The sequence below is a fragment of the Dryobates pubescens genome, chromosome 36 (assembly GCF_014839835.1).
Source record: "Dryobates pubescens isolate bDryPub1 chromosome 36, bDryPub1.pri, whole genome shotgun sequence".
NCBI classification, from domain to species: domain Eukaryota; kingdom Metazoa; phylum Chordata; class Aves; order Piciformes; family Picidae; genus Dryobates; species Dryobates pubescens.
Window position 1 is genome coordinate 2,514,687 of NC_071647.1, and position 9,681 is coordinate 2,524,367.

At 57.6% G+C, this 9,681-nt stretch overlaps 1 protein-coding gene across 3 annotated transcripts in view; it reads left to right on the forward strand.

The window, feature by feature from the left end:
- The window catches only part of IGF2BP1 (insulin like growth factor 2 mRNA binding protein 1), a 40,814-nt gene extending 31,342 nt beyond the window's left edge, over positions 1 to 9,472 (forward strand). Inside the window, exons 6-15 of one of the 3 annotated variants that reach the window (XM_054176895.1) lie at positions 960 to 1,241; positions 1,797 to 1,931; positions 3,086 to 3,208; positions 4,356 to 4,491; positions 4,597 to 4,734; positions 5,531 to 5,647; positions 6,189 to 6,263; positions 7,036 to 7,167; positions 8,061 to 8,174; positions 9,380 to 9,472. In XM_054176895.1, coding sequence (XP_054032870.1) covers positions 960 to 1,241; positions 1,797 to 1,931; positions 3,086 to 3,208; positions 4,356 to 4,491; positions 4,597 to 4,734; positions 5,531 to 5,647; positions 6,189 to 6,263; positions 7,036 to 7,167; positions 8,061 to 8,174; positions 9,380 to 9,472 — 1,345 coding nt within the window. The remainder of the gene's footprint in view (positions 1 to 959; positions 1,242 to 1,796; positions 1,932 to 3,085; positions 3,209 to 4,355; positions 4,492 to 4,596; positions 4,735 to 5,530; positions 5,648 to 6,188; positions 6,264 to 7,035; positions 7,168 to 8,060; positions 8,175 to 9,379) is intronic. The other 2 variants (XM_009900128.2, XM_054176897.1) reach the window with 2 other exon arrangements.
- The last annotated feature ends 209 nt before the right edge of the window (positions 9,473 to 9,681 follow it).

Genomic DNA, 9,681 nt, shown 5'->3' on the forward strand with positions numbered 1-9,681 from the left:
CTCTCTGAGCAGCCTTCACCAAGCATCTTTCTCGGGTCCCTTCTGCAGGAATGGGGCTGCTGACAGGGGAAAGCCTCTGCTCAGCCCGTTTGAAGGGCTTCTGGTTATTGTGGGTTTGGGTTGTTTGCAAGAGTTGAGTCACTGACCGCTTCGTGGAGGGCTGCCCTCGGGGCTGTCTCGGTGGAAAGCTGCGGAGAGCGGTGGCCAAAGCTTTGCTCTTGCTGCCAGCTCCATCTATCGACAGCTTTCAGCCCTTGCAGTCCTGCCAGGAGAGGGATGGAGATGCCAGACTAAAATCATGAGGAGAGGCAGGAATCGCTCCTTGCACCATCCAGTCCTTGCCAGGGGTGCTTGGAGGGGTTCCCAGTAAACAAAAATCCTTTGGCTCATCTAGGCTGGGTGGAAAGCCCTGCCAGGTCCCCATGGCATGGAGGATGTCTCCTCCCATCTCTGCTTCCTTGATGGCTGTTACTCCAAGGAGAGCTTCACCTCCTTGCTGCCATGACAAGAGGGATTCTCCACCCCAACTTCTTCTCCCCTTCCAAGCCCTGTGAGGAGAGGCTGAGGCAGTTGGGGTTGTTTAGCCTGGAGAAGAGGAGGCTCAGGGGAGACCTTCTTGCTCTCTCCAACTCCCTGAAGGGAGGTTGTAGCCAGGTGAGGGTTGGTCTCTTCTCCCAGGCAAGCAGCCCCAGAACAAGAGGACACAGTCTCAAGCTGTGCCAGGGGAAGTTTAGGCTGGAGGTGAGGAGAAAGCTCTTCCCAGCAAGAGGAATTGGCCACTGGGATGTGCTGCCCGGGGAGGTGGTGGAGTCCCCGTCCCTGGAGGTGTTCAAAAAGGGCTTGGCTGTGGCACTTGGAGCCATGGTTTAGGTAGCCAGGAGGTGTTGGGTGATAGGTTGGACTTGATGACCTCTGAGGTGTTTTCCAACCTCACTGATTCCATGATCCTATGGTTCCAGAGCCATCATGAAGCTGAATGGCCACCAGCTGGAGAACCACGCGCTGAAGGTCTCCTACATCCCCGACGAGCAGTCCGCGCCAGGGCCGGAGAACGGGCGGCGAGGCGGCTTCGGGGCCCGGGGTGCCCCCAGGCAGGGCTCCCCTGTCACTGCTGGGGCTTCAGTCAAGCAGCAGCCAGTGGACATCCCCCTCCGCCTCCTGGTGCCCACCCAGTACGTGGGTGCCATCATTGGCAAGGAAGGGGCCACCATCAGGAACATCACCAAGCAGACGCAGTCCAAGTGAGTCCCTTCTCCACCAGCTGCCGTCTCCCTTCCGCTCTGAGGCTGGAGTGTTGTTCTTTTTTGGAGGCCCCTCCAGCTCTCCCACTCTTGCAGGGTGTTCAGAAGCCACCTTCTCAAGCCCTGTCCCAGCCAGGCTCTCTGGGCTGCGCTTTCCCACGTGTCTCCCTTTACTGGGTGGGCGCTTGGGGGATTTAGCGTGAGCCTGTTGGGCTTCCCCCACCTGTTCTTGCATGTGGCTGCAGCTCTTCTTCCCCAGGGAAGGCTTTATCTAGGACATGAAGTAATGGACAGCCCACCCTGTCCCCCAGGCACGTGCTTGCTCCCCCACTTAATCACTCATGGCTGCCTAAAATAAATTGATGCTGATGCCTTATTCGGCTTGCTGCGATCCGAGCTTCTAGCTGCTGAGTTAGCAAGCCCACAGCTAACTCCTCTCCCCTTCCCTGGGGGGCACAGAGCCTTCCAGGGTGAGCTGCAGGCAGCTCATGGAGGGAGGTGAGAAGCTGCAGAGCTGCTCCCTTCGGCCCCCTGCAGCCATTCCTCTTCCTGCAGGATTGATGTTCACCGGAAAGAAAATGCTGGAGCTGCAGAGAAAGCCATCAGCATCCACTCCACCCCTGAGGGCTGCTCTGCTGCCTGCAAGATGATTTTGGAGATCATGCAGAAGGAGGCCAAGGACACCAAGACGTAAGGGATCCCCCCCCCTGTCTTTCTGTGTATGAGTATCCCATCCATGGACCTTGCACTGCGAACCCCCAGAGCTGGGGGGTGCTCCCAGCCTGGATCAGCAGTGGTGTGGCCAGCAGGAGCCAGGCAGGGATTGTCCCCCTGGACTCAGCACTGGTGAGGACACATCTGGAGTGCTGGGGTCAGTTTTGGGCCTCTCAGCTCAAGAAGGACATGGAGGGGCTGGAGTGTGTCCAGAGAAGGGCAACTAAGCTGCTGAAGGCTCTGGAGAGCAGGGCTGGGGAGGAGCAGCTGAGGGAACTGGGGGTGTTTAGTCTGGAGAAAACAAGGCTGAGGGGAGACCTCAGTGGTCTCTACATCTCCCTACAAGGAGGCTGGAGCCAGGTGGGGGTTGGGCTCTTCTCCCAAGGGGCAAGTGATAGAATAAGAGGAAATGGCCTCAAGCTGCACCAGGGGAGGTTCAGCTTGGACATGAGGAGAAGTTTGTCCTGCAAGAGTGGTCAGGCACTGGAAGAGGCTGCCCAGGGAGGCAGTGGAGTCCCCATCCCTGGAGGTGCTCAAAACACATGTGGGCTTGCCTCCTGGGGCCACGGTTTGGTGGCCACGGTGGTGCTGGGCTGATGGTTGGACTGGGTGACCTTAGAGGTCTTTTCCAACCTCAATGATTTTGTGATCCTAAGCGTGCAGGAGCTTGGGTTTGGAGGACCCTGGGACTCCAAGCAAGGGGATTTGAGCTTCCCCCAGCCCTCTGTCCCAAATCCCTCTTCTTCTACCTGAACTACCTGAAGGGAGGCTGGAGCCAGGTGGGGGTTTGTCTCTTCTCCCGGGTGGCCAGCACCAGAACAAGAGGACACAGCCTCAAGCTGTGCCAGGGGAGGTTTAGGCTGGATGTTAGGAAGAAGTTCTTCATAAAAAGAGAGATTTGCCATGGGAATGTGCTGCCCAGGGAGGTGGTGGAGTCCCCATCCCTGGAGGTGTTGAGGAAGAGCCTGGATGGGGCACTTGGTGCTGTGGTTTAGTTGATCAGATGGTGCTGGTTGATAGGTTGGACTCGGTGACCTCTGAGGTCTTTTCCAACCTGGTTGATTCTATTCTATTCTGGCTACAGTGATCATTGATGGTGTTTGCTTTTTACCCCTGTTCCCTCTCTCAAGAGCTGATGAAGTGCCTCTGAAGATCCTGGCCCATAACAACTTTGTGGGGCGCCTGATCGGCAAGGAGGGACGGAACTTGAAGAAGGTGGAGCAGGACACGGAGACAAAAATCACCATCTCCTCGTAAGGCTCCTCTGGGGAGCCCAGGGTGGATGAGCAGAGGCTGGGTGATGTGATGAGGCTGGGCAGGGATGCCTCTCCCAGCTGGGAAGCCGGCTTGGGGTGTGGCTGCTTTACTTCTGAAGGCTCTCCTGAAGTATCTTGGGTCATGCCTTTGGTGTCCCCTCTCTGTCCCTTCATGGCTGCAGAGTCCAGGGGCAGTTGATTTACAGGCTGGGGGCGGAGTGGCTGGAGAGCAGCCAGGCAGAGAGGGACCTGGGGGGGAGTGGTTGACAGTAGGCTGAACATGAGGCAGCAGTGTGCCCAGGTGGCCAAGAAGGCCAAGGGCATCCTGGCCTGCAGCAGGAAGAGTGTGGCCAGCAGGAGCAGGGAAGTCATTCTGCCCTGTGCTCAGCACTGCTCAGGCCACACCTGGAGTCCTGTGTCCAGTTCTCCTCAGGTTAGGAAAGATGTTGAGGTGTTGGAAGGTGTCCAGAGAAGGGCAAGAAAGCTGGGGAGGGGTCTGGAGCACAGCCCTGGGAGGAGAGGCTGAGGGAGCTGGGGTTGCTTAGCCTGCAGAAGAGGAGGCTCAGGGGAGACCTTCTTGCTCTCTCCAACTCCCTGCAGGGAGGTTGTAGCCAGGTGGGGGTTGGTCTCTTCTCCCAGGCAAGCAGCCCCAGAACAAGAGAACACAGTTTCAAGCTGTGCCAGGGGAAGTTTAGGCTGGAGGTGAGGAAGAAATTCTTCATAGAGAGAGAGAGTTGCCATTGGGATGTGCTGCCTGGGGAGGTGGTGGAGTCCCCATCACTGGAGGTGCTTAGGAGGAGACTTGATGAGGCCCTTGGTTGATTAGAGGGTGCTGGATGATAGGTTGGACTCGATCTTGAATGTCTCTTCCAACCTGGTCTGGTCTGGTCCTATTCTAGTTCTATTCTATGCTATTCTGTTTGATGGCTGGGGCTGGGAATTTGCCACTAAGCCATGTTTTTGGGTGAAAGCAGAGTGGACTTCTCAGTGCAGATGTTGATGCTGCTCCCTGGCTGGACCCTGCAGTCCCAGCACGCTGTGGCAGTGACGCCCTCTGTCCTCAGCACCCCAACAGAACCCAGCAGTGGGGAGCAGTGGTTGGGCAGGGCAAGGGTCTTGGTGCTGACCTTGGCTTTCTCATCAGCTTGCAGGACCTGACCCTGTACAACCCTGAAAGGACGATCACAGTGAAGGGCTCCATCGAGAACTGCTGCAAGGCAGAGCAGGAGATCATGAAGAAAGTGAGGGAAGCCTATGAGAACGATGTGGCTGCCATGAGCGTGAGTGGGGTTGGGTCCTGTCCTGCCTCTGGGCTCTCAGGAGCTCTCTAGGAGGTTGCCCTGATAAAAGCAATGAACATTTCTCTCCTCTTGCCCCTCCCCTAGCTGCAATCTCACCTCATCCCTGGCCTCAACCTGGCTGCGGTTGGCCTCTTCCCTGCCTCCTCCAACGCAGTACCTCCTCCACCAAGCAGTGTCTCCGGGGCTGCACCATACAGCTCCTTCATGGTAGGTGAACATCAGGTAGCTCAAACTGCTCCTGCTTGGGCATCTCCCCTGTGGGGAGAGGATCACACAATCATTTGGGTTGGATCCTTTCAAATCATCAGGTCCAGCTGTTAACCCAGCACTGCCAGGTCATCGCTAAACCATGTCCCTCAGCACCACATCTGTGTGGCTTTTAGATCCTTCAAGGGCTGAGGACTCCACCACTGCCCTGGGGCAGCCTCTTCCAGGCCTTGACAACCCCTTTGTGGAATAAATTGTTCCTCATGTCCAACCTAAACCGCCCCTGGCACAGCTTGAGACTGGGTCTTCTTGTTCTTGCCTGGGAGAAGAGACCAACTCTCTCCTGGCTCCAACCTCCCTTCAGGGAGTTGGAGAGAGCAAGAAGGTCTCCCTTGAGCCTCCTCTTCTCCAGGCTAAACAACCCCAGCTCCCTCAGCCTCTCCTTGTAGGGCTTGTACTCAAGTGACAGAACAAGAGGGTACAACTTCAAGCTATACCAGGGGAGGTTTAGGCTGGGTGTTAGGCAGAAATTCTTCCCAGCAGGAGAGATTGACCACTGGGATGTGCTGCTCAGGGAGGTGGTGGAGTCCCCATCCCTGGAGGTGTTTAAGAAGAGCCTGGATGAGGCACTCAGTGCCATGGTTTATTGATCAGATGGTGTTGGGTGGGAGGTTGGAGTCGATGATCTCGAAGGCCTTTCCCAACCTGGTTAAGTCTATCTTTGGGAGGGATGTGGGCATCACTTGGGAGGGAACTTGGAGCCTTGATCTTTGTGGTAGCATTGAGCCAGGGTGACCCTTGCTCCCCACAGCCTCCAGAGCAGGAGACGGTGCACGTCTTCATCCCCGCCCAGGCGGTCGGCGCCATCATCGGCAAGAAGGGGCAGCACATCAAGCAGCTCTCCCGGTTTGCAAGTGCCTCCATCAAGGTAGGGTTGGCCTGCTGGGAACCCACCCCTCCCCTGCCAGCACCTCCCTGAGAAGGAACCCTTCTGGTGGGGGAAATCAGGAGGTAGGGCTGGGGGCTCAGTCCTGCAGTACAGCCAACAGAGATTCATAGAATGGGTTGGGTTGGAAGGGAGCTTAAAGGTCTTCCAGTTCCAACCCCCCTGCCATGGGCAGGGACACCTTCCCCTAGAGCAGGTTGCTCAAGCTCTCATCCTGCCTGGCCTTGAACACCTCCCTGGGCAACCTGTTGCAGTGTCTCACCCTCCTCACTGTCAAGAACTTCTTCCTCCTCTCCAGTCTCAGTCTCTCCTCTCCCAGCTCAAAGCTGTTTCCCCTCATCCTGTCACTCCCAGCCCTTGTCCAAAGTCCCTCCCCAGCTCTCCTGTAGCTCCTTTCATGCACTGGAAGGCTGCTCTGAGGTCTCCTAGGAGATTTCTCCAGGCTGAACAGCCCCAGCTCTCAGCCTGTCCCCACAGGGGGAGATTCTGCAGCCCTCTGATCACCTTTCTCTTCTCCTTCCAGATTGCTCCTCCGGAGACGCCAGACTCCAAAGTGCGCATGGTGGTCATCACTGGTCCTCCAGAAGCTCAGTTCAAGGTTCCTCCTGCACTGCCATCACTGTGGGGCACTTGGGGTGCCCCTCTCTGCCACTCCATGGAGCCAGGAAGGGAGGAGCCAGGAAGGGGTGACCCTGATTTGGAGACCAGTCTGTGGTTGGGAGACCAGTCTGTGGTTGGGAAGCTCAGCTCAAGGTTCCTCCTGCACTGCCATCACTGTGGGGCACTCAGGGTCCCCCTCTCTGCCACTCCATGGAGCCAGGAAGGGGTGACCCTGATTTGGAGACCAGTCTGTGGTTGGGAAGCTCAGCTCAAGGTTCCTCCTGCACTGCCACCACTGTGGGGCACTCGGGGTGCCCCTTTCTGCCACTCCATGGAGCCAGGAAGGGGTGACCCTGATTTGGAGACCAGTCTGTGGTTGGGAAGCTCAGCTCAAGGTTCCTCCTGCACTGCCATCACTGTGGGGCACTCGGGGTGCCCCTCTCTGCCACTCCATGGAGCCAGGAAGGGGTGACCCTGATTTGGAGACCAGTCTGTGGTTGGGAAGCTCAGCTCAAGGTTCCTCCTGCACTGCCATCACTGTGGGGCACTCGGGGTGCCCCTTTCTGCCACTCCATGGAGCCAGGAAGGGAGGAGCCAGGAAGGGTGACCCTGATTTGGAGACCAATCTGTGGTTGGGTTAACCCAACAAGAGCACTCCCAGGGCTTGAACTGGTTTGAAACCCCAAGGAACTGGGTCCTAGGGATGGGGACATGTAAGGGGCAGGACAATTTTGGGTGGTGCCTGACACTGTTCTCCCTCCTCTTGGCAGGCACAGGGCAGGATTTATGGGAAGCTGAAGGAGGAAAACTTCTTTGGCCCCAAGGAAGAAGTGAAGCTGGAGACTCACATCCGGGTGCCTGCCTCGGCCGCGGGCAGGGTCATCGGCAAGGGCGGCAAAACCGTGAGCAGAACCTGTGCTTGGCTGAGGGTGGGGAGCACCAGGGGCTGGGGACAGCCCTGGGAGGGTGGCTGCTGCTTCATGCTACAGCCTGGGGACATCCCAGGGACAGGTGTCACAGGCTCACAGGATGTTAGGGGTTGGAAGGGACCTCTGGAGATAGAACAGAATAAACCAGGTTGGAAGAGACCTTTGAGATCATTGTGTCCAACCTATCAGCCAGCACCATCTGATCAACTCAACCATGGCACCAAGGGCCTCATCAAGTCTCCTCCTGAACACCTCCAGTGATGGTGACTCCACCACCTCCCTGGGTAGCACATTCAAAGGGCCAATCTCTCTCTCTATGAAGAATTTCTTCCTAACCTCCAGCCTAAACCTCCCCTGGCACAGCTTGAGACTGTGGCCTCTTGTTCTGGTGCTGCTTGCCTGGCAGAAGAGACCAACCCCCACCTGGCTACAACCTCCCTTCAGGGAGTTGGAGAGAGCAAGAAGGTCTCCCCTGAGCCTCCTCTTCTGCAGGCTAAGCAACCCCAGCTCCCTCAGCCTCTCCTCCCAGGGCTGTGCTCCAGACCCCTCCCCAGCCTCCTTGCCCTTCTCTGGACACCTTCCAGCAACTCAACATCTTTCCTAACCTGAGGAGCCCAGAACTGGGCACAGGACTCCAGGTGTCCAACCTCCCTGCCAGAGCAGGGCCATGGAATCTAGGTGCAGGTCACACAGGAACACATCCAGACAGGGCTTGAGAGTCTCCAGGGAAGGAGACTTCCACAACCTCTCTGGGCAGCCTTGTTCCCAGTGCTCTGGGACCCAGGGAAGTGGGCAGGGATTTCCTGGAGGGGACTGCTGCTCCCTGCACCCAGTGACAGGGTGGTCACTGCCCCTTCCCCCTGCAGGTCAATGAGCTGCAGAACCTGACGGCAGCAGAGGTGGTGGTGCCACGGGACCAGACCCCTGATGAGAACGAGCAGGTCATCGTGAAGATCATTGGGCACTTCTATGCCAGCCAGGTATGGCCCCAGCAGCTCCTGGTGGGTTCTCTGGTGGCTTGTGTGGGGTTGTGTCCACGTGGGTATAGGCTCACAGAATCATTTTGCTTGAAGACCACGTCTCAGATCACCGAGTCTGGCCATCAGCACAACACCACCGTGGCCATTAAAGATGTCCTGAACCTCCATCTCCAGGGATGGGGACTCCACCACCTCCCTGGGCAGCACATCCCAATGGCCACTTACTCTTTTTGGGAAGAACATTCTCCTCCCCTCCAGCCTAAACTTCCCCTGGCACAGCTGGAGACTGTGTCCTCTTGTTCTGGAGCTGCTTGCCTGGGAGAAGAGACCAACCCCCACCTGGCTCCAACCTCCCTGCAGGGAGTTGCAGAGAGCAAGAAGGTCTCCCCTGAGCCTCCTCTTCTGCAGGCTAAGCAACCCCAGCTCCCTCAGCCTCTCCTCCCAGGGCTGTGCCCCAGACCCCTCCCCAGCTTTGTTGCCCTTCTCTGGACACCTTCCAGCAGCTCAACCTCTTTCCTAACCTGAGGAGCCCAGAACTGCACACAGGACTCAAGGTGTGGCCTGAGCAGTGCTGAGCACAGGGCACAATGACCTCCCTGCTCCTGCTGGCCACACTATTCCTGATGCAGGCCAGGATGCCCTTGGCCTTCTTGGCCACCTGGGCACACTGCTGCCTCATGTTCAGCTTCTGTCAATCAGTACCCCCCAGGTCCCTTTCTGCCTGGCTGCTCTCAGCCCCTCTGCCCTGAGCCTGTAGCTCTGCCTGGGGTTGTTGTGGCCAAAGTGCAGCTCCTGGCACTTGGACTTCTTGAATGCCATCCTGTTGGCCTCTGCCCATCTGCCCAGCCTGGCAAGGTCCCTCTGCAGAGCTCTCCTACCCTCTAACAGCTCAACTCCTGCCCCCCCAGCTTGGTGTCATCTGCAAATTTACTGCTGACTGACTCAATCCCCTCATCCAGATCATCAGTAAAGATATTGACCAGGCTGGAGCCCAGCACTGATCCCTGGGGGGACACCGCTGGTGCCTGGCTGCCAGCTGGCTGTGGCACCATTCACCGCCGCTCTCTGGGCTCAGCCCTCCAAGCCAGTTCCTAACCCAGGGCGGAGTGCTGCTGCCCAAGGCAGGGGCTGCCAGCTTGGCCAAGTCAAAGCCCTTTTCCCTCTGCTCCTTCCCTCTTCCTTCCATTTCCCCCTTCCCTTTCCAGATGGCTCAGCGCAAGATCCGAGACATCCTGGCTCAGGTGAAGCAGCAGCACCAGAAGGGGCAGAGTGGCCAAGCGCAGGCGCGGAGGAAATGATCAGAGCAGGAAACCCCCCAGGAGCGCTGTGAAACGTGGACCCCCCCCCCCCCCCCCCCGAGCCCCTGCTGGGCTTAAGAGTGTGCCTGGGAATCAGTTACCATAGACCAGATGCTCATCTTTCTCATTGACCAAGATTCAAAGGCAGTTTGATTTGGCTTCCAAGGTAGAGGGCTAGGGTCAACCCCCCACCCCCCCCACCCCTAAAA